This window comes from Mustela putorius, unplaced genomic scaffold, assembly GCF_011764305.1.
Source record: "Mustela putorius furo isolate JIRA1106 unplaced genomic scaffold, ASM1176430v1.1 tig00003898_pilon_pilon_pilon, whole genome shotgun sequence".
Classification (NCBI taxonomy): domain Eukaryota; kingdom Metazoa; phylum Chordata; class Mammalia; order Carnivora; family Mustelidae; genus Mustela; species Mustela putorius.
In genome coordinates, this window is record NW_025422047.1 from 28254019 (window position 1) to 28279199 (window position 25181).

General features: G+C 36.8%; 1 protein-coding gene across 9 annotated transcripts in view; it reads right to left on the minus strand.

Moving 5' to 3' along the window:
- HEATR5A (HEAT repeat containing 5A) overlaps window positions 1-25181 on the minus strand; it is a 111753-nt gene that overhangs the window by 12158 nt on the left and 74414 nt on the right. For 7 of the 9 annotated variants that reach the window (XM_013047443.2, XM_013047441.2, XM_013047442.2 and 4 more), the window contains 11 exons: window positions 24254-24433; window positions 21160-21399; window positions 19467-19648; window positions 17831-17899; window positions 15581-15760; window positions 12346-12568; window positions 10555-10803; window positions 8876-9003; window positions 7211-7358; window positions 5108-5380; window positions 2707-2931 (listed from right to left, as the gene is read on the minus strand). In XM_013047443.2, the coding sequence (XP_012902897.2) occupies window positions 2707-2931; window positions 5108-5380; window positions 7211-7358; window positions 8876-9003; window positions 10555-10803; window positions 12346-12568; window positions 15581-15760; window positions 17831-17899; window positions 19467-19648; window positions 21160-21399; window positions 24254-24433 (2097 nt within the window). The remainder of the gene's footprint in view (window positions 1-2706; window positions 2932-5107; window positions 5381-7210; window positions 7359-8875; window positions 9004-10554; window positions 10804-12345; window positions 12569-15580; window positions 15761-17830; window positions 17900-19466; window positions 19649-21159; window positions 21400-24253; window positions 24434-25181) is intronic. The other 2 variants (XM_013047444.2, XM_013047445.2) reach the window with 2 other exon arrangements.

Genomic DNA, 25181 nt, shown 5'->3' on the forward strand with positions numbered 1-25181 from the left:
GCTGCAGCCCTGGCCAACATCTTAACAGTAACCTCATGAGTGAGAACCAACCACCTATACTGCTCCAAATTCTTGACCCGTAAACTATCAGATAATAAATGTTTGTTGTTTTAAACCATTATGTTTTCAGGCGATTTGTTACACAGAAAATGGTTTACCTGTGATTATCAGCTCCTACTTAAATTTCTCTAGGTAGGTAATCTAAATCCTTACCGCCCTAACCTTATTCTCTGATAAACAACCAAAAACATATTTCTGGTGTGTGATGGAAGAGACAAGCTCTTTGTAACTCTCATCATAAAATCTTACACCTGTTAGTTCCCATCTCTAACCTCGTTTTCTTCCCTCCCACTGGCAAAGGTTCATCCTTCTAAATTGTACTATGAATTTTATTTCTTCCTGCTTAGAAGGAGACATTGCTTCCCTCCCTAATATTTCCAACTCCAATCTCATATCTTTTATCCCCCATAACCACAAATGCATGCTAAAATCTCATCTTAAAAAAAATTCCTCATCCCTGTACTTTCCTTCAGCTTTCTTTTCTGCTTGTGAAGAGGAGTCTATACTCAATCCTTACTTTCCTTACGTTCCATTTACACTGTATTTACTCTGTTGACCATGCTCTCACCATTAAAATTCTTTTCTTTGGCTTCTGTGACTGTATTCTCTCCTCAATCTCCTTCCATCTTGATCCATAAACTCAACTGGGGTGATTTTATCTATCCCATAGCTTATGCTGATAACTCTCCAATACACATACTCTAAAATCATCTTTAGTTCAGATTACTTTCCTGAAGTCCAGACTGCTACATATTATGCTCCACTTGATTATCTGAAAGGCATTTCAAACTCAACTCATTACATTCCCCTGAAAATGTTCACTTTGGAATTTCTGTTAATGGTACTAGTAGTGCTCAATGAACCCTTTCAATTCCTAAACCAAACTATCAATAAATTCTGTTAATACATGCTTAACATTTTAACATTTTATTCTTTATCCTTACACTACTATCTTACCTCTAAGAATCCTGTTTTCTATAGCTGCCATAGTGATTCTTCAGAATTGCAAATTCTATCCCTTTACTCCTCTTCTTAAAACCCTTCAGTGATTCCACATGCATATTAAAGCAGTCCAAATTACAAACCATGCAAATCCTCCATGATCTGGCCCCATGCACCATCCCACTTCATCTTTTTAATAATTAATATTCATCACCCTCCTCCGCCTCTTCCTTTAACCCCACATTCTTTTATTATTCTACTTGCTGTCGCCAAATGTACCATACTATTTAGGTCTACAGGCACATGATCAAAATGTACCTAGAACCTGTTTCTATGATGTCCATGTGGAAAATGCTTCCTGATTCTCCAAGTCTCCATCGACTTTTCTGAGAAACCTCTTGTGGTAGATACAGAACTGTACCACTGAGATCCCTCATGGCCAGCCTTGGGAAATATGGTCAGCTTAGCTCCCTTAGGGTTGGCCTCAGCTAGAGTTGCCTTGATTGAGATCACATCCTTCCTAGGTTAGCCCACATCTGAGGATAAAGTACAGGCCTTTTCTGTCCTATGTGAGGCATTCATATGGGCAATCTGCAGAACTCCCAATTGTTAGGGGCTTGTGCTAGAGTTCGACTTCCTCTTTTGCCCAGTATTACTTTCCCCTACTCCCTTCACAGGTGTTGTTCCTTAATAAACTTCTTGCTCCCAAAACTTCATCTCAACAAGAGCTTCCAGAGAACCGTATTACACTCTGCCTGATTCACTCAGAGCAGATTACTCTCATTTTTAAAACCAGTCTCTCTTTTTTTTTAAACTATATTTAGAAATGCAGTGATAATTAAGACATTACTGTTGCCTTCAAGGAGAACTTTGTGATATTAAGCATATAACAATTTATAGATACCAGACTCCACCAGACTCTCAACTCTGGGCATAAAGTAGGTGGTCAATAAATGCTGAATTCCACTGAAACCTTTACACCACATGAAAGAGAATATGGTGAACTGTGACATTTATAAACAGAACAAGGAAGGCAGGGACAATCTATATGTCTAAGGACTTTTTACAATCACCATGACATTATACTGAAAATGAAAACTATATAACAATAGTAAGAGCAAAAGAAATTTTAACAGCCACTGAACATAATACTGGCTATCATTTATTGATATATATCAGATAATAAATGAGATGCTTTCCATATATTATGTTACTGCTCTAACAATTCCTGCAACACAATACCCTTATTTTGTTAATGAGAAAACTAAGGTTCAGAGAAGTTGAGCAACTTAGCTAGTCAGTTAGCTAGTAAGTAGTGGAATGAGGATATAAATCCAATCAATCTTATTTTAGATTTATAATGCATAACTTATGTACTTTTTGATACCCTGTGTGCATTAAAAGGTTTTGTCAGCTAGTTATGGATCATACTATATTCATAAATTAATACTAACATTTGGAGATCTCTGTCAACTTAATATATAGGTTGCCAGTCATTTAATTAAAGAGTAAAGATACTAAAATGAGAATATAGATGTTTTTATCTACTTAATTACTTAATACATATTCTCTGAACACATATGTAGTAACTATGGGCCTCTCTAGGTAAGAATGCCAAATATGATCAATTAAATAGCTTATTCTCAAAGTCCCTCATGCTTTTTACAACAAAGTAAACAATTGCTTCTCAATAGCCTTAATTACCTGGATCCCAACAGTCAAGTATTGTTGTTAAAGCACTACGGAGGAGGTCAGTCCAAGCAGTGTGACTCTTTTCTGCTCTGGCCATGGGAGAAGACAATATTCCTTTCAGAGCCTGAAGGGAAGCTGTAACAGTTGAAGATAACTGGCCCCCAGGTAACTTCACAGCAGTTTCTCTGAGGACCCCAATTGTGAGGTACAATATAGTAGGGAGAATTGAGATGCTTCCTGTAAGACACATATTTAAAAACACTCTATGTTTCAGTCTATACATATACTTTCTAAAAAGAAATCATCAACGAGGAAGACAATGTCAAAAATTTCTAGCTTTTAAGACATTTTTCATAAAGGATTATAACTATTAAGATAATTTAGGTAGTATTAAGATTTTTAAGACTGCATTAAATTTTGGTTGTAACTGAAAATGTTATTTAAATTGTGTCACAGTATTTTTGTATCTTGCTTATTTGGTAGCTGACAAATGATGAATTTGTTTTTATTTTTTAGTGTAATATAGACAAAATTTACAATTTTAACCATTTTAAAGTGTACAATTCAGTGGCATTAGGTACATTCACAATGTTGTACAACTATCACTACTAACCATGTGAATTTATTTTTTTATTTTTTAAAATATTTTATTTATTTATTTATATATTTTTATTTTTATTTTTTTTTTAAGATTTTATTTATTTATTTGACAGAGAGAAATTACAAGTACACTGAGAGGCAGGCAGAGAGAGAGAGAAGGAAGCAGGCTCCCTGCTGAGCAGAGAGCCCGATGCGGAACTCGATCCCAGGACCCTGAGATCATGACCTGAGCCGAAGGCAGCGGCTTAACCCACTGAGCCACCCAGGCCCCCTTTATTTATTTATTTGACAAAGAGATCACAAGTAGGCAGAGAGGCAGGCACAGAGAGAGAGGTAAGCAGGCTCCCCACTGAGCAGAGAGCTTGAGGTGGGGCTCCAACCCAAGACCCTGAGATCATGACCTGAGCCAAAGGCAGCTGCCCAACACACTGAGCCACCCAGGCTCCCCCTGAATGTATTTTATATCAAACTCTTTTTTCTAAGGAATCTGTAGCAATCTACTCAATAAAAATTATAAAAAATTTCATACCCATTGAAGAGTTGAAAAGTCATTGTTATGTTTAAACTGAGAGAGTAAAACTAAAATAGTAAATTTAATGCTCCCAGAGGCTACTCAACAAAACTCTCACAGTGTATTTTTATCCTAAAGCTTCTACTAGTCACTTTTTCTGCCATTCTTGCTGCAAAGCAGTATGTGAGAATAAGGAATATAGGTTTCAATTCATATCAAAGCTGAAAATCATATTAAAAGATAGCACATATGTTGGTCAAGACATGTTTAAGCAAAAATATGCTTATCCGTTAAGAAATCTATTAAGCACGGTGTGCCTATTATCTACTAAATTTCCTAAAGGATACAGTATTTCATTGGAAATAAGACATATTTGTTTTCATATAAGTTTGTCTTTTTGGTATGTAATAACAAATTACAGATAATGCCTCTCTCTATATGATGCATAAAACCTATTCACATATGGAAGCAACATTATACACATAGATATATATGCATACACACATGAAAAAACATAACTCTCTATGAGCTAGAGTTTTTAGGGAAGCATTTACATATAACATAGGTCTGGATATGAACTTCAAAGGAAGGCAAAATTTTATTTTTAAAGATTTTACTTATTTGACAGAGAGAGATCACAAGTAGGCAGGGAGAGAGGGGGAAGCAGGCTCCCCGCTGAGCAGGGAGCCCGATTTGGGGCTCCATCCCAGGATTCTGAAATCATGACCTGAGCTGAACGCAGAGGCTTAACCCACTGAGCCACCCAGGTGCCCCAGAAGACAAAATTTTAAAAAGGAGAGAAGGAATGGGCCACTTCAAATCAAGAAGCACCATGGACAACAGGGAAAAGCAAGAAGTCTTCTAGGTTAAAAATTCACACAGAAGGAATTAGGAGGCAGTGACTCAGCAGAGCCCTATGGAGCCTTAAAAGCTCTAAGTATGGACTCGATTCCAAACTGATGACAAACTTCTGTCATCACCAAGAAAGGGGAAGTCCATTAGGTATTTTATACCAAAAAATGCCCAAGAGCTAAATCACTGCCACTGATACGTTAACAATATTGTCAACCAAGAAAGAGCATTATCTGTTGATAATACATAGTATCTACTTACCTTTACCCTTTCAAAAAACAAATTATTAGAATGCAATGTTAATCTTAAAGGATTAAAAACATTACCCACCAAACCTCTGAGGCAGCATTAGTTTAATGAGAAAAGGATTGGCAACCATTATCTCCTTTATTTATTAAAACCATTCCTCTCCCTCCTGGTCAAGTAAAGCAGTGAAATACCACAGCGTACCTTCAGGAGAGCACACCGCAGGAAGTTCAGACAGGATAACTAACGCAGCTGACACCAATCTACTTCCATCTTCCGAGAGCACCTGTGGCTTTGCAGCTCTTACTCCTGGGCTACCTGTCAATTTTGGATTTAGTTCTGGAAGCTGTCTAACTAGAATGCATACACACAATTCCAGTGTTGCAAAAACCAAAGATTTCCCAGGCACAAGTCCTCCTGTGTCCTTTCCCTCTCCAAACTCTGGCAGGGTTTCCTTTTCCGCAGCCCCATCATCAACTAAAAGACAGAAAAAACAGTGTTGAATAAACATTTCGTGTTTGCTTTGCTTTAGGTAGATGGCAATTTAGTCCATTTCTGTTGTAGGTAAAACCTTTAAATGGCAAAAGTCTTGGGTGTTAAAGACTGAAAGATGAAGTTATGGAGGTAAAAGGAGTTGTCTTTATTATGACTACCTATTGCAGTAGATCAAAAGAAATCCTTGGTAACCCTCTCAGTTTTAAAATATTGTCTGGTTAACGCCTTGTTAAGAATATGAACTTGAGAGGCACCTAGGTGGCTCAGTCAATTGGGTGTCTGTCAGGCTTTGGCTCAGGTCATGATCGAGCCCCATGTCGGGCTCCTTGTTCAGAGGGGAACCTGCTTCTGCCACTCCCTCTGCGCGCTCTCTCTCTCAAAAATAAATAAAATCTTAAAAAAAGAAAAATGTGAATCTGATAGGACCAGCTCCAATGCCTACCTTGTACTCTTAAATATTGATAATGGCAGGCAGAAAGATAAGAACCAAGGTCCCTGATGTTTTGTTTTTGTTTTTTTTTTAAAGATTTTATTTATTAATTTGATAGAGATCACAAGTAGGCAGAGAGGCAGGCAGAGAGAGGGAGGGGGAAGCAGGCTCCCCGCTGAGCAGAGAGCCCGATGCAGGGCTCCATCCCAGGACCCTGGGATCATGACCTGAGCCAAAGGCAGAGGCTTTAACCCACTGAACCACCCAGGTGCCCCAAGTCCCTGATATTTTTTAAGAAACTGCCATGCCTGGGGCACCTGGGTGGCTCCGTGGGTTGGGGCCGCTGCCTTCGGCTCAGGTCATGGTCTCAGGGTCCTGGGATCGAGTCCCATGTCGGGCTCTCTGCTCGGCGGCGAGCCTGCTTCCCTCTCTCTCTCTCTCTGCCTGCCTCTCTGCCTGCTTGTGATCTCTCTCTGTCAAATAAATAAATAAAAATCTTAAAAAAAAAAAAAAAGAAACTGCCATGCCTGTTCAGGACTTCCTGTCTCTGGGGCATCTTTTAGAAAACAGAACAAATCCTTGTGTTTTAAATCCACTTATCAGACTGAGTTTTCTGTTCTATGTAGTCAAATGTAATATTAAATGATAAACTCATCAATACCAAATCAGACTTATAAGTAAGCAATTTAATCACTCTGCAAAACTTAAGTCATTAAAAATTGTCAATAGTGGGACGCCTGGGTGGCTCAGGAGTAAAATGTCTGCCTTCTGCTCAGGTCATGATCCTAGGGAGCCCACATTAGGCTTCCTGCTCAGTGAGGAGCCTGCTTCTCCCTCTCTCACTTGCCCTGCTTGTGTTCCCCCTCTCGCTGTGTCTCTCTCTGTCAAATAAATTAAAAAAAATCTTAAAAAAAAAAGAGAAAGAAAAAAATTGTCAGTAGTTATGGGGTACTTGGCTGGCTTCATTGGTGGAGCATAAAACTCCAGATTTCTGGGTTGCAAATTCAAGCCCCAACACTGGGTGTGGAGATTACTTAAAGAAAACTTAAAAAAATTGTCAGTTGTTCTTCCATGTACACTGATAAACACTCATAGCTAAAGTAAGTATTCAACCAGTATAAGGGATTTTTTTCTCCCCTTCCAGGATTTTGTTAAAATTCTCATTTTCCCAAGGAAAACCTAAGCTACTAACAAAATCCAAGCTAACATGTAGAGGTGGATTAAAGGACTTAAATCCATACCTAGAGAGGTTTCATTTGTACTATACACAAAACATTATCAGAACAACATAGACATGTAACATAGCATTACTTTAAAAAAGTAATGCTAATTAATTTGATTATAATAATATGATGAATTTTGTATTATAGGTTAACATTCACCTTCTGCACTTCGTCTTTTCTCCTTGACATGTTCCTGAGCTGCACAGATAATCTGTCTTACCACTTCAAGTGAAGCCAACTGAATAGAAGGTGATTCTCGGGTCAAAATTACTCGATGTAGTACATTCAACAACTCGATGCCCAAGTCCTATCATAGAAAACATTTAGGAGAAACTGCATTGGAAATGACATACTTTCTTTTTTAAAAATACCAATATTAAATGCCATGGGAACATTCAAAAAGAGAATATTAACAAATTGATCACAAAAATTAAAAGTGTAGGTACAATAATGTTAGGAACACTTGTTCTATTTTAAATTGACTCCAGATTGGTTTCTGTACCATCTTGCAGGAAATGGTATTATGACAAAAGACTGGTTTCACACAGGTCCTAAAATGGGAAAATGGAAAGGGAAACTTCCAAAGCAAGGTGAGAAATCTGGCTAGAAGAATACAAGCACTGTCGTGAAGACTTCCAGATCTGTATTGAGGTTTTCTAGTAATAACAAAGAATGCTAGAGAAGGAAAACATTAAAAAGTGGTAAGTTAATAAGCATAAAATGGATATCCCTCTAAAGGATAAACTACACTGGGGTGCCTCAGTATCTCAGTCAGTTAAGCATCTGCCTTAGGCTCAGGTTATGATCTCAGAGCCTGGGATCGAGCCCCATGTCAGGATCCTTGCTCTGTGGGGAGTCTGCTTGTCTCTTTCCCTCTGACCCTCAGCCCACTTGTGTGTGCTCACTCACTTTCTCTCTCTCCCAAATAAATAAATTTAAAAATCTTAAAAAAATAAAAGAATAAAATGCACTGGACAGTCTCTCGTTTTCTGCTTTTCTAGTGCTTAATCTGGTAGCTTCCTTTCATCTTTGAAAATAACAGAGAAAATCCATCATTATTGTGCTTGTTTTAATATGCCAAATAAACAAGAACAAAATGTTCAGAATTTATTCAAGTATAATCCAAGTCAGGGAAGATGCTCTTTAGTAATTTAAACCTAATAAACAAAAGTGTTAACAGATTAAATTACAGTCTACCTAGAGAGAAAATCAGTAGTTCCTAGGAAAGAAGTTAAAGGAAATGCCATACTTCACAGTGGTCCTATTATCACAGTCACAACTGGGTCAGATATTAGTGTCTGACTCCACCTATAGGCTAGCCAGTAATCTCTTTAAAAACCAAGAAGGAGAACTCAACCAACAGGAATACTCTGTAATAGACATAAATACATGAACCAAGTAGATTCTCTCTTGGGGAAATGGAATAGAAGATACAGATATATACAAAGAACAGGGCGCACTGAAGCAGAAAAATACAAAGAAGGAATTCTACATTTAACTAGTAGCTACTCTTCTGGCCACTTCAATACAGTGCCTTCCCCCTCACTGCTGAGAGTTCGACTGAAGAGCTGCTACACTGAGTAGTAGTTAGCAGCAGAAATCAGTGTGGCAGAAGCAGACACACCAAGTGGCAGTCAGAGGCATGACTGCTCCTGGGTCTGCATGGTTGCTGACAGCATTCCAGTTCTGACAGATCAAGTCATGCAGCAGTTTAGTTTTCTTTTTCTTCTCTGTGTTCATTTTTTGTTTGCTGTAGAAACCTGAACATGTTGTTATTTCTGTTCCTTGAAAACCACAGAAGCCTAACAAAAAATAAGAAATCACCTGATCACTGCCAATTTTAGATCTGGGCCAAGGAACATCTAGAAGGGCCTGTAATGCATGTAAACAAGCAGTAATGCTTTCCATGGTTGCATCTGAGCGTAAGGAACATAGAAATTCCACGCTGATTCCTGTAGAAAACAGAAAAAAAGGAGGCTTCTTTGAGATTCTTAGTTTATGAAGTAAGGAATTCATTTTATACTTAGATAAGATATACAAATAAGCTTAGCAAAAAGGTAAAGTAAACCACATTGTATTTAAGACTAAACTTTTAAGTAATAAAGCAAGTCTTTTAGTTGTTTTTATCCACATGTACATAGAGAATAATCTCAAACAGGTTTGAGCACTACGCATAGGTGCTATGAAATAGTTCAAAAATGCAAAAAATTAGAATAAAATTGTACTAGAGAACTTAATGTGAAGAGTTTTTTATTAAAAAAATAAAATTTTTTTTTAAAGGAGGATCCATGGAGGGCTTTAACTCATGACCCCGAGATTAAGAATCGCTCTACCAACTGAGCCAGCCAGGTGCCCCAACATGTAGAGTTCTATAACTTTATTCTTACTAAAATTTTTGAGTGATTATCATGGATCAAGTACTGTATCTTTACATATACCATTTCATTTCATTCTCACAATACCTGAGGAAGTAGGTATTTAAAAAAAAATATTTTATTTTTAAGTAATCTTAACATCCAATATGGGGCTTGAACTTAAAAACCCTGAGATCCAGAGTCGCATGCTCCACGGTATTATTAACCCTCTTTCTGAGAGGGAGATAAGCACATACAGCTTAAGTTATTTAATTTGCTCAAGCTCAGTTACAGTGGTGTACTGGAAGAATCTGAACTGAGGTAGTCAAACTGCACAGCTTATGCTCATAGTAACTGTCATCCTTCATTCTGCAAGTTTGTTTTTAAAAAACTCTTGTCGCAAGGCAAATGGAAACAAAGTTTAATATACCCAAGGATATAGAAAATGTAGTCATGTCTGGCCTGAGAAGGAGTAATAAAAGAAATTCTGTGAACCATAAACCTTACTTAATTTAATCATTTATCTTTGTAATGCTTATATTTCATTTAATCAATAATTTCTTCATAGATAATGATCGAATGGGTTGTTTTCCAAGAACTAGGTAAAATATGAAAAACATTTCTCTCATTTATTCTAGAAACTCACTCTATTTTAGAAAGATTTTTCACTTTAAAAATGAAGTTCCAGGAAATCCAAGGAATGGGTTAAACTTTGTAATCTAAAAATCTCATCTCCTTGACCTTAAATATTTTCTTGCAATTTTGTACCTTTGAGTATACTTTTCTGAACTTACAATCCTTGAAACGCAGGTAAGAGATGGGGGGGGCATGCAGGTGAACCCCATCTTCAGTATATTGGTATTTTTTAATATAGAGAGAAAGAAATCTAAAAAATTTATAGATATTACATGAATCTTCAAAAAACTGTGGAAAAAACTAGGATTGTCTTATAATTTCTAAAATTCATTGAACATGATGTTGAAGCCAGCTTGTAATGGGATTTCAGAAATCTGCATTTTTATAAAATGTATATAAGTTTACTCAGTTATGTCAAGTTTATCACTAACACCTAACAAAGAAAAATGGGCAGTAAGGCACGACTCAAGAAAAACTCTGTAAGGTTAGGAGCTTGTTAGCTCTTTTACTGACCTAAAATAAGATGGAATCTATCAGTGCAGACATCCTCAGGGGACTTTACCGTTGCCCCAGATGATGAACCTTGACACATGGAAGTTGGTGTTACAGGTCTTGAGAGATGAGATGCTCCTTCATCTGGGTCAGCAACAACAAAGCCTGTGCTAGTAAGCCACAATGCTGTAGCATGCAAGATAAGTGCCCAGGAGTTGTAATAATGCAATTTTGCATTTTCACTAGTCTCTGATGTGTAGAAAGCACCACCTACAAGAAAGCAGAAGCAGTTTCCGGAGGAATAAAAGAGATTAGCTCAATTACATTTTCTCTGTTCTGTGTTATAAGATAACAGACCATTCCCATCATCCCAGAAGTTCCTTTAAGGAATTTATGTGATATGTGTTTGAAACAAATACTGATACCCACTGAGCCACCCAGGTGCCCCCATACCATTAATTCTTATCCCTCCTTCTGTAATCACTTTTCCTCAAGTTAGTGTGACTCACTCCTACAACAGATGTTTGCATTCATAAATAATGTGTTATTTTGTGTTTAAAGGCACCATATTGTATGTAACCTTTTTGAATTTGTTTTTTCGCCTAACTTTATGTTTCTAGAGTAACTTACGTTGATCTGTATTTGTTATTCACTAGTAGCTGACATACCATGCCAATAAATCAATTTATTTCCGTTTTGATGCTACTGAAAGGTATTTTAGACACTCCTATCTCTCTCTGTATAATTCCAGTTAAAATTCTAATAGAAGCAGACAAGCTGACCTGAAATTCATATCAAAGAGAAAAAAAAAAGCATTTTGGAATAACATGAATAAAAATGACTATCCAAATATCCAATCCATAAAATGGAGATTGATAACTGACAACAAAATTAGATGCCTATCTCATTCCACACACACAAAATCTAGCTAAACTAAGCCCAAACTGTAAAGTATAAAACTGTAATGATTCTAGGTTTTTATGATCTTAAAAATATAATAACAACAACAAAAACCTTATCAGGTATTCCACAAAACCATAAACCATAAATGAATGAGTACACTAATTTTAGAAAGATAAAAGTTATAAGCTATAGACTTGGGAGACACACAATCACAAAAGAATACTGGGGCACCTGGGTGGCTCAGTGGGTTAAGCCTCTGCCTTCAGCTCAGGTCATGATCTCAGGGTCCTGGGATCAAGCTCCGCATTGGGCTCTCTGCTTCCCCTCTCTCTCTGCCTGCCTCTCTGCCTACTTGTGATCTCTCTCTTAAATAAATAAAATCTTTTAAACAAAAAACAAAAAAGAATACTAAAATTAGATAAGGGATTAACAAATCAGTAAAATCATGACAAATACCAAGTAGAAAATGGACAAGGATTATGAGTAGGTGACTGATGGAAAAAGAAACTTAGCCCAGAAACCAGGAAAAAAGGTTTTCAATCAACAAAATAACAAAATAAAACTATGAGAAACTATTTCATATCCACCTAGTGGATAGAAATTATTAAGTACAACAACATATAATGGTTGAATCTAATGAAACAGAAACATGCTGTTGAATCTAGTGAAACAGAAAAATGCTGTTGGTGGGCATCTAAATTGTTACAACTGCTTGGAGAACAATTTGGCAGCACCCTGTGAGGTAAGATGTGCATGTCTTATTATCTAGCAGGTAAATGTCAGTGTATTTACCCTGAAGCAATTCTTACATGCTTGTTCTATAAATGGAAATTACTTGCGAAAGGATAAATTTTAAAAAGTTACTGATTGTCACTCTTGGAATTATGTACATATTTTACAACTTCTTACCTTCAACAGGAAGTTGGGAAGCAAATTCTGAAGGCAATGTTAAGAGAGCAAAATCCTGAAGCGCAGCAAGCCAGAGCCTACTCAGTGTGCCCAGGTCTGCGTGGACTAAGTCAAGCAGTCCATCTGGCGAATATGACTCATTTCTGACACAGTCTTCTGAATAAGTGGTAGTCTTCAAAGCTTGTCTGTGGCTTTTATGTCTTTCTACAGCAGTTATGTAGACCTGTTACAGGGTTAATTTGTAAATAGGAAGATCTTGTACCCATTAATAAGGTGCTATATTTTTATCTTGCCGAGGAGATAGACTTCACCTTTGAGCATAATGGACTCCAAATGCACTCTGATACCAGGAAGGTTACATACCCACACATACATACACAGACAAACTGGGGCGGACAAACATAATGCATAATGAGATGCATTATGGAGAGTAAATACTTGACAAATATGCTGCCATTCTGCACTTTTATATCCCTTGACAGCAATAACTACATGATCACAACTTTCTTCTCACTAAGCTTAGCTATAGCCCTATAATCCACCTCAACATATGGCTTCAGGTGCCCACTTCTGAACTGCAGTAAGCTGAAATATGGAAAATATTTTCTTTCCAAGTTACTACCAAATCACTACAAAAAGTTTACATAAACAGACTGAACATGGACTGTTTATAGGACTACAGCATGTGAAAGTATTCAACACAGGATATAGCATGTACTACCCCTCTATCTACAACTCTAAAATCCAAAAAACACTGAAAAGTAATTATAATCTGTTGGCAAACTTGACTGAATTTATATGAGGCCTTTTATAGTCTCTATTCAACATAGTGTGAATATTCAAACATTTTACTACAGATATATTAATTACAGATTCTACAGTATTGCTGCAATTTCCTGGAGGCATACCTGGAATATGCACTGTACTACCTTTTTTTTTTTTTTTTAAGAGATTGTATTCATTCATTTGATAGAGAGAGACAGAGACAGCGAGAGAGGAACCACAACCAGGGGGAGTGGGAGAGGGTAAAGCAGGCTTCCCACTAAGTAGGGAGCCAGATGCAGAGCTCAATCCCAGGACTCTGAGATTACTACCTGAGTCAAAGGCAGATGCCTAACAACTGAGCCACCCAGGTGCCCCGAATATGTACTGTATTACTTTTCAAAAATTCCCCAAATTCTTAATTCCAAACAAATCTGGCTCCAAGGATTTTTAGATAGCAGATTATGGACCTCAATTACACACAACCTGTTGGTCAGTCCTTTTTTTTTTTTTTTAAGATTTTATTTATTTATTTGACAGATAGAGGTCCCAAGTAGGCAGAGAGGTAGGCAGAGAGAGGAGGAAGCAGGCTCCCCGCTGAGCAAGGAGCCTGATGTGGGGCTCCATCCCAGGACCCTGGGATCATGACCTGAGTCTAAGGCAGAGGCTTTAACCCACGAAGCCACCCAGGCACCCCCTGTTGGTCAGTCTTAAGGAAGAACCCAGAGATTCATATGAAAAGAACACTATATAAGTAGAGAATTATTTACAAAATTGGTTACAGAGTTTAGAAAATTTGCTTGCTCTACTAAAAGCAAATGTTTAAAAGCATACAAAGCTGACTATTGAAGATCATTAGTTACAGCTATTAAATCTAGGCAGAACTACTACTTCTTCTTTTTTTTTTAAAGATTCTATTTATTTGAGAGAGATAGAGAAAATGAGAATGAGAGAGAGAAAGAGACAGCACATGCGTGTGTGCATGAGAAGGGGGAGGGTCAGTGGGAGAAGCAGACTCACCGCCAAGCAGGGAGCCCGATTTGGGACTCCTCCTGGGACTCCAGGATCATGACTCGAGCAAAAAGCAGTCGCTTAACCAACTGAGCCACCCAGGTGCCCCCAGAACTACTTCCTAACCAAGGCTGCTCAAACCCAAGTAATGGCAAAAATAGACTCTAATCTTCAGGTTTTAATTTGCTTTAATGGAGGAAATGCTTTCTTACATATTGGTTAATTTTCTCAGTTGTAATTTGAGACTATATATCTTTACTAAAATGATACATGAACTGAGGGTGGCCAAGTGTGGGAACTGTCAAAGCCCCAAAGTGGGTATATATGAATACATTATATTATTCTACTTTCATATATGTTTACATAAACTTTTCCTCATTAGAAAAATAGATAAAGGGGCGCCTGGGTGGCTCAGTGGGTTAAGCCGCTGCCTTCGGCTCAGGTCATGATCTCAGGGTCCTGGGATCGAGTCCCGCATCGGGCTCTCTGCTCAGCAGGGAGCCTGCTTCCTCCTCTCTCTCTCTGCCTGCCTCTCTGCCTACTTGTGATCTCTGTCTGTCAAATAAATAAATAAAATCTTAAAAAAAAAAAAAAGAAAAATAGATAAAGTTAATCATTTCCCTATAATATTTCATTAATTTTGGAAAAGAAAAGAACTATAATTTAATATTCAAAAGCCATTCTATGAAAGAACGCTAGAAAAAACATTCAAGTATGTATACAGAATTGATAGAACATACAAGCAAACCCATATTTCCAAAATTCAGGTTTCAATAAAAGTTGATTTCTGGTTAGTCTCTCTGGCTCATGGCTGCCCCTGCTTAAAGTAGCAGATAACAGACAGAAAAGAATATTATAGAATGCTTGGCTAAAAAAAAATAAGTAAATAAATAAAAATCAGGGGGCTCTTGGGTGGTTCAGTGGGTTAAGCAGCTGCCTTAGGCTCAGGTCATGATCCTAGGGTCCTGGGATTGAGCCCCACATTGGGCTCCCTGCTCAGTGGAGAACCTGTTTCTCCCTCTGCCTGCTGCTCAGCCTACTTGTGCTTTCTCTCTCTATTAAATAAATAAATAAATAAAATCTAAAAAAAAAAAAAAAAATCAATGAGCATAAAAAGAAATCTCACATTGAAAATCTTTTTGTTAACCTTAAAAACAGACTTAGTTGTGTTTTAAGTAGTTAATTTCAGCATATAGCCTATAGTATTTATTAACAACTTCTAAAATTTCAGTTGGGGCACCTGGGTGTCTCAGTGGGTTAAAGCCTCTGCCTTCGGCTCGGGTCATGATCCCATACTAGGATTGAGCCCTGAATCAGGCTCTGCTCGGCGAAGGGGCCTGCTTCCTCCTCTTCTCTCTGCCTGCCTCTCTGCCTACGTGTGATCTCTGTCTGTCAAATAAATAAATAAAATCTTAAAAATAAAATAAAATAAAATTCCAGTTATAAATGGAGAAGCACTAACCTCTGCCCAGGCTTTCAGCACGGCTAAGATCTCCATAGTAGAAGCACTTTCATTATATAAGTGACTCAGAGCCTCTTTTCCAGCCTGTATTTTTGTTAATGATGAAACAAGCAACTGATGGACTCTCCGGAGATCATTAAGGTCACTGACAACTCCACTTGCTATCCAAGCACTGCAAACCTGGTTTTTAAGAAGATCAAAAGTTACATCTAAAAATTATAGATACCTCCCCTTTGTGAGCTCAGCAGAGCTAACCATATCTCAGGAATCTAGACACTGAAATCATCTTCTTCTCAGGAAACCCAATAGATCCTGCTGATAATGCCAGTCAAAAGCCAGCATTTCAAAAGGTAATGAAGTCTATGGCTGAGCAAGGAAACCAGTGATACTAAGTATAAAAATCAAAGAGTTTCAGATTTTATAAATATGGAGAAATGAAGCCATGAAAGGTACCACTTTCATAAATGTTTGGATTAATATTGAATTAAATCTTCAATCTTATTTCATATTACTATTTTAAAAGCAGAGACTGTATGGTTAATTAGTTTGACTGTTGAAAGATAAAGAACTTAACATTTAAAACCCCAATGAAGATTTTACTTTGAAAATAAGATACTGAAAGTATTTTAAAACAAAGCATCATTAATAATTCTCCAAAGCAAACAGTTTGCTAAATTATCGGAGGCTGTTTGGTTTTCTTGGATTTCGTAGTATTTCTTTCTCTAGAGAAAATTAATTTCTCCTCTTCCTCTATTTATTCAGTTCCTGTCTCATTTCACAAGATTTTAATGTCTTAAAGCAAGAACACAAATAATGAAGTGATAATAAATCAGAGATTCAGCACATTTATTTATTTATTTGAGGGAGAGAGCAAGAGAGTGCGTGGGGGCAGGGAAAGGGAGAGAGTCTTAAGCAGACTCCACGCTGAGTGCAGCAGCTGAAGAGTGGCTCAGTCTCATGACTGAAATCATGACTGGAGCCAAAACCAACAGCTGGATGCTTAACAAAACTGTTCCACCCAGGTGCCTTTTGTACAACATTTAATACAGTTCTTTGAATAATCAAGGTACCAAACATATCCTAGATACAAGTGAATAAAATAAAGTTGAAAGAACAGACTAAATTTAGTTTTTATTCCATTATAAATTGAATTATTTATAATTCAATTTAAGCTAGTTCTGCTTTTAATTTTTGCAGGTCATTTAGGGTTGGATATTGAGTGCCTGACAATCTATCCTTAAAAAGTAACTTTAAAATTATCTATTATAGTGGTTCTTATGGGCACCTGGGTGGCTCAGTGGGTTAAGCTTCTGACTCGGGTTCAGGTCATGATCTCAGTGTCCTGAGATTGACCCCATGTAGGGTTCACCACTAAGTGGGGAGTCTGCTTCTCCCTCTCCCTCTGCCCTCCCTTCCCCCTGCTCATGATCACTTGTGTTCTTTCTCTCAAATAAATAAAATCTTTAAAAATGAAACAATTATATATTATAATGGCTTAGATACATGAAAAAATGCTCAGTCTTACCTGAAACATAAATCTAAAACTTAATTATTCGAAGATACCCTTTTCATCCCATCATATAGACAAACACCTAAAAGTCTGACAACTTAAAGTGTTGTTAAGACTGTGGGACAACAGGTATTTGCAAACAATGCTGGGAGGAGTTTAAATTGATAAACCCCAACAATATATTCTTTAAACCAGAAATTCAATCTTGCAGAATTTACTTCACAGATTCACTTGTACCCAGTAAAGTGACCTGTATGTAAAGTCATTTACTGCAGCAATATTTGTAATAGCAAAAGATAAAAAAAACCCATACATCCATCACTGGTTAAATATATTATGACATATCCAATAATAGATTACCATGTAGCTACATGAAAGGAAGGGAAAATTCTCTAAATTTAAAAAATAAAGGAAAAGGAGGAGCTGAGATAAATGGTTAGACAATTATAATGTAGAACTCCTGGTATCAAATATTAACTGAAGAATTGCCTCCTAACAGAGGGTTTTACTTTTTAAACATTGTTTAATTAATTAATAAGGATTTTATTTATTAGAGAGAGAGAGAAAGATTGAGCAAACAAGTGGGAGGAGGGGCAGAGGGAGATGCAGACTTCCTGTGGAGCAGGGAGCCCAAGGCTGAACTCAATCTCAGGACCCTGGGATCATGACCTGAGCTGAAGGCAGATACTTAAACGACTGAGCCACCCAGGCATCCAATCTTTGTCTTTTTAACCATTTACCTGACATGCTTTGGCAGTGACATCAGGTGGTGTCTCTGAAGTGAAGGCTGGCCTAAGTGCCGCTCCTACCTGGCAATAAATGATATGAAATATCAAGCATCAATAAGTAAGTTAGCACAAACTCTTTCTCTTTTGAGTATTATTTTAAAATTATTTGTTTATAATAGGTATTCCAGATACCTGTGATTCTGCCTGTTCAATGTATCTTCTTTTAGATAGGAGCACCTCATTTTTCCTTTGGAGAACCTTCTCTTTCACCCACGTTTTGCCCACGTTGTTGTTACGAAGCTGAGAGCACTGCCTAACTCCAGGGACCCAAGGTCTCCTAAAGATGTCTGCTGGGAGTACCGGCACAGAAGCACCATCTCTTTTTAAGACTGGGTGCTAAGAGCCATCTTGATAATAGTTAGAGAGAGCAAACTCAAGAATAAAGCTAATGTAGAAGAAAGCAGAACCAACTGAAATTTTTTTTTTTTTAATTTATTTGACAGACAGAGATCCCAAGTAGGGAGAGAGGCAGGTAGAGAGAGAGAGAGAAGCAGGCTCCCTGCAGAGCAGAGAGCCCGGTGCAGGGGCTCGATCCCAGGACCCTGGGATCATGACCTGAGCCGAAGACAGAGGCTTAACCCACTGAGCCACCCAGGTACCCAGGTGCCCCACAACTGAGATTCTTGAAAACAACTCTCCTTTTCAGCTTAAGTGAGCTGTAATCATATTTCTATCATTTGCAATTTTTTTAAAGCAAGTTCTATACCCAATGTAGGGCTTGAACTCAACCCTGAGATCAAGAGGCTCATGTTTTACCTGCTGACTCAGGCAGGCACCCCTCATTTGCAATTTTATGAGGGCTAAAAATATAAGAGAGCTGCCCTTAAGCTGAATTGTAGTATTTCATTCTAATATGGTAGTTCTACATAACTCCTATTCCTTCCTTTTGTTTTCTCCCAGAGCATACATAAGCTTTTCCCGCTAGGAAAATCTGATGGAGAAAGCTAACTAACCAGTGAACTCCTCCTGTCTCCCTAACTGCTAGCTGACAGAAGCTGCCTCTGTATCATAAGGAGAGGTAGGAAAGGATGAATGATGCTGGAGGATTACATGTGAGGATTCTGTTATCGTCCCTGTTCTTCCTACATTGCTCAATGCGGCAGTGAAACATCAGTTAAAAAGATTACAGAATCAGTAATAGGAACCTGAATTCTTTTCTAAGCTGAGAAAAAAAAAAGGTTACATTTAATCTAGGAGTGATGATTTTAAGAAAAAACATGCACACAGCCTAAATGGAATATTAACTAATGATTTTGTGCTATCTTAATATTCAGATATTTTGTAAAGATTTTAATTAGCAATATTCTTTATCCCCCAAATTACCAAGAAGTTTTTAATTAACCTATAACCTTACAAAGGACCTGTTTTATGTACCACTTTGTTTTTACTTAAGATTTCTTCTTCAAACATAATTTTCTATAAAATGATTATATGGGTGATATATTAGCAGAGACATATACTCATTTACATTTTAAAAAGTGACATGCCAGTTAGTTCCACAGACTTTTATCCCAGGTGTTCCTTTTTGTTTTGTTTTGTTTTAATCCTAGGTGTTTAAAAATAAAATTCTCTAACAGAAAGTGCTTACATTGGCTTGATACTGTTCCAGAATCACATGACCTGGAAACTCTGGTTCTGGAATAGATGCAAATCGCCGAATAACAACTAACAGTGTTTCAAGGCCAGAAAGACGGAGCTGGTCACTGTGATCCGTGGCAGCCATAAAGGCCATGCGAATTAAGTCGGCAAGATGTAGCACCAAAAAGTCATCTACAAGATTAAACAAATCTAATCAAGAAAAAGCATACATTGAAACTAAGATTTACATTAAGTGATCATTTCTTTTCCTAATAATTTCAGACTTTTCTAGACTTTCTTAAATACCTCTGATTTGATTGACTATTTTGCTGTACTGTTTGTTAAATACAGACTTCAAAGCTGGATTTGCTGCACTATTGCAAATGATCACACACAGAAACTCCCAAGGCGAACAATTACGTAGCTTTAAAAAACCAGAGACAAAATTAGCATCCTTTAAAAGAGTGCTAACAGTACCTTCAATAAAAAGTTTTTTCAGACTTTCTGATAAAAGCATGTTAGAAGGTACTTAGGAAACTTTGGGTTTTGATGAATTAGTCAGTAATTAAACAGCCTAACAGTAATTATGTCAAGTTGAAGCTGAAAAGACTTAAATGTTCCTTTTGCAAAACATAGTTTTATGTGGTTCTTTATATGGACTAGATTATATTATTTCTGTATGTCTTAGCACACATACAAATGATAGGAATATAAAAAATATTTGTAGCTATAAAATTATAAATGAGAATTCCTTTCATTCCTACAATTCATTCTTTGGTATAATAATTCTACTGGGGAGAGACATAGGACCATCACTTAACAATATCCCAACAATAAAATGTTCAGTGGTACAACTAACCTTTACTTAAAATAAACCTGGGACTAGTTTTAATAAGAATGTTATAGATCACAATGAAGAAACCACTCATCTTAGTGCCACTTACAATTTTAATTGGGAAGAAAGGAATCAGTAAGCATATATGATATACTAATTTTTTACCTATCAGTATCTAGAATGGTGCTTATCACAAATAAAGAGACTCAATAAACACCTGCTTGAAAAATCATTAAAACAGAAATACCTAATTCACACTCCCTAATTCATATTCCTAATTCATACATACTGCAATAGCAACATTTTGTTATATAATTTTTTTATTTGGTAAAAAATATATCTATAGCATTTAGATACACACACTGTGTCTTTGAACATAATGTGCTTAAGTAAATTTTGAAAATTAGACATCAAGCCACAGTATGTACGCATACCCCCTTTAGATACAAACAATAAAACTCAAGAATAAAAGGTCAAAATGGCCTTGCAAGCAGGTTTACTTTACATTGGATAGGCTCTAATGTTTTCTGGGTAATATTCACAAAACTAAAATAATCTACAAGCAAAATTATTGTGAATTGTGATTATGCATGTACTACTTAAGAACACGATTATTTTCTATAAATTTAAGTCATGCACAAGTCAATTAAACAAATGTGAATGACAATTTAAGAAGCTAAATCACTGAAATGTGTATAAACATTAAACTATGGTAGCTTTATAGCTTATACAAATATTATAGTCAAATTTCATAACTGATTTAGAAGAATACAAACTACTTTCTAGTTTTACTTCTTAAATTAATATTAAAAACATAAGCAGCATTTCTATGGATATCGTTTGGTCTTTTCATTTTTATGCTACTTACTTCTTGAATCCCTTTTTCTCATTTCTTGTGCTAAAGCAATGTCAAAATGTGCGCTGTGTGCATTCTCACACTGGTTAATTATCCTACAGACACATTCGGCAGCAAAGACTCTAGTAGCCCAACGGGGATTGGTAAATGGATATGATTTGTCATCATTTCTGGTGGTCAGAACTGAGGCATCATCCCCTTTTTCTCCTTCTTCTTCTTGCATTGTATCCACACAAGTTACAGCTGTAAAATCTTTTACCAAGGGAGAATACATGTAATTAAAATCAAATGTAAGATACATTTATAAAGGAACACAAATGACTTCAAATTCACACTAGAATTGTTGATCAATCATACATCTTTAACAATGTAAAATAATCACGTAAAATGTAAAATGATCACATTTAATACCTACAGACAACAGCGATATTTAAAGAAATGCTCTAAAAAATGTTCCAGGTCAAAATGACAAAGTTGTTCAATTATAGTCACAGTGAAAAACCAAACACGATACTACAGACAGGATACTAAATACTAGGACAATTATCAGTCTGTTGTATGTAGAGGGTTATGCTTAAGGAAGCTCAACATTCTCTGGTATGGAGCATGGTGGACTGCACTAGGGAGGCTGTTTTAACACTAGGATCTTGAACAGATTTAAGGTTCCTGAACCCATTTGAAAATGTCTGAAAATATTTTTCTTAGGATAGACCCATTGCTGTCATTTATAGATTCATATTATTATAATGGCTAGAGCCTGTGAGGAATGAATTATTATTATTCTTTTCTTAGAGAGAGTGAGAGAGAGAGTGTGTGCATGTACACATGAGAGCATGGGTGAGGGACAGAAGGAAAGAGAGAATCCCAAGAAGGCTCCATGCTCAGTCAGCAGCACAGAATCCAACACAGGGCTGTATCTCAGGACCGAGATTCATGAACTGAACTGAAATCAAAAGTTGGATGCTCAACACACTGAGCTGTCCAGGTGCCCCATTTCCTATTTATTTAAACTGTTAACTTATTAACTCTGTTTAGCTCGACTTAAAATGGAACGAATGCTTAAAAAAGCAACATTTTTTCCTTAAATTATCTTGTATGTCAACATAATTTGAATGTGTTAGAGCAAAGATGTCACAAAATTATGGCAAAGTCTTAAGACTAAGTAAGCCAAAAAAGCCTGAAAAGCAAGTTTTCCTAAGAAGGGATGCAGCCAAACTACAAAGGATAAAGAACAAACGCTGAAATAAAATTGAGCAAGTAAGCTCAAGGAATATGAATGTAAAAAAAAAGGTGAGACACCAGAAAAGTGTGATCAACCTATCTATCAAAGCACATACAGGTGCCTGGGTGGCCCAGTGGGTTAAGCCTCTGCCTTCGGCTCAGGTCAAGGTCTCAGGGTCCTGGGATCGAGTCCCACATTGGGCTCTCTGCTCAGCAGAGAGCCTGCTTCCCCCTCTCTCTCTGTCTGCCTCTCTGCCTACTTGTGATTTCTCTTTCTCTGTCAAATAAATAAATAAAATCTTTAAAAAAAAAAAAAGCACATACAGATTTTCTCTCAAAGGAGAAGTCCTTTTAAGTTCTCAAGTAGTGGGGATGGAAAACATGCAGAGCATAGTACTTAAAAGAGCAGATATAAATCACTGGAAGGGAACAGGACCAAGGTAGACAGTGAAGAATGTAAAAAAAAAAAAATTCTTTTTAAAATATCTTTTTTCCTTTCATATAATCCAGACAACACATTAACTTATGAGGCTTGAGTAACTGAGTTTAAGAGCTACTGAAATACAAAGCTGGATTTTATTATTTCACTTTAAAGATTTTATTTACTGGGACGCCTGGGTGGCTCAGTTGCTTAGGCAGCTGCCTTCAGCTCAGGTCATGATCCCAGCGTCCTGGGATCGAGTCCCACATCGGGCTCCTTGCTTGGCACGGAGCCTGCTTCTCCCTCTGCCTCTGCTTACCATTCTGTCTGCCTGTGCGCGCTTTCTCTCTTTCTCTGACAAATAAATAAATTTAAAAAATTAAAAAAAAAAGATTTTATTTACTTATTTGACAAAAAGAGAGAGAAAATGAGCAGGGAGAGGAACAGAGGAAAGGATCAAGAAAAGTGTGCTGAGCACGGAGCCTAATGCAAGGTTCAATCTCACAACCCTGAGATCATGACTTGAACAGAAATCAAGAGTGGGACACTTAACTGACTGAACCACGCAAGCATTATGGAAGCTGGATTTTAAAGTCATGCAGGGGAAGGTCTGAATCCAACTGTGTGTGTCTTTGGGTCAATTACCTAACCTTTCCAAGTCTTGTTTTCTCTTGTGTGAAATAGAATAATGCTTCCTAATCATTGGATGGCTAAAGGATTAAATCAGACAAAGAATGTATAGCACCTGGAACAGAACTGATTTATCTCCTTTCTTTATCTCATTTATCGTCTTACTCCACAGATAAAAATTTGAAAGATTCTTATATACTTTCTCACTAACAATTATCTTATATTGAGAAAGAAAATAGGGAAATAACACTGTTTTCTAACCCTGTTTGAAATCAGCATTATTGAGTGTATAGAAACTCGCTTGCTCAAAATGTTGCAAATTCTGATAATTTTTCAGAAATTGAAGGACTGATTTGATGCAGTCCTTCAAATATTATATGTATGGGGGCACCTGGGTGGCTCAGTTGGTTAAGCATCTGCCTTCAGCTCAGGTCATGATCTTGCGGTCCTGGGACTGAGCCCCACATGGGGCTCCTTCTCCCTCTGTGGCTCCTCCTGCTTATTGCTCTGTCAAATAAGTAAGATCTTTAAAAAAAACTGTACATATGAAAATAAATGATGGGGCTACTCAAAGTCATGACATCACTTTCATAGTATAAACAACTGCTTTTTAGTTTGTTTTATACAGGGAAGTCACAGAAGATAATGAGAAGAATAAGAAAAACATAGGCTTAAGTGTTAGATGTAAACACTAAAATCTTCACTTGAAAAAAGCAACAAGCAATTACAATACAAATACTCAAGACAAAACTGATGAACTATCACCAGCAAATAATTATATATAGAACATTTTCATTTTCAATTTTATTTTAAATGGCAACCACCAATACTTACCAGCTGATGCAGCAAGTACATCTTTACAAAGTTTTAACCAGAAGGAGAGCTTATCCACTGCCATAGATGTAAGCATATGATTTAAAGTCTCTTTGATATCATGACATAACTTCTGATCTGTCTCTTTATCTAGTAAGGTCAATAATGCCCCTTCAAGGCCCACTTCTCTAATGTTAGCATCTGACAAGAAGAAAATCGATGATCTAAGTAATACAGAAAACAAAACTGCGATATGAGAAGTACACATATTCAAAAAAGTTTTTAAAATACTATATGCAGATATTCTCATTGCAAAGTAATAAAGCACCTCAAAGAAGAAACATAAGCCTTGGTCTAGCAACTACTTCCTCTAATTCTGGAAATGCTAAAAGAACAAATACATTTTCTCTTGAAAATTTAGCTTATTTAGCATTTCTGAAAGCATTTAGATTCTGAAGATTATGCTACTACTACACTATTTTGAAAGAGAATGATCTTTTTGAAAGAGAAATTATCTTTTAAAGACCATAAGGAGGCATTGCTGGGATAAAAGGTACAGCATAGGGACTATGTCAGTGGTATTCTAATGGCATGGTATGGTGACAGATGATAACTACACTTGTGGTGAGCAAAGCATAATATATAAACTTGTTGAATCATGATGCTGTACACCTGAAACAAATTAACACTGTGTGTCAACTATAATTCAAAAAAAAAAAAAAGATCAGAAGGGGGCAGTGATTAGGGGTCTAAAGAGACAGAACAACCAATGTGTGAGTCATGGCTGGAACCTAAATTTGGATGGTGGTAAGGGAGGGTAGGAAGGAGTTATAAGGGATATTTTTTGGATAACTAGGGAAACCTGTGTGAGAACTGCACATTTTGTGATCACTACTAAATCATGTTGATTTTATTAAGTGTGGAAATGATGTGTGGTCATGCAGGAGAA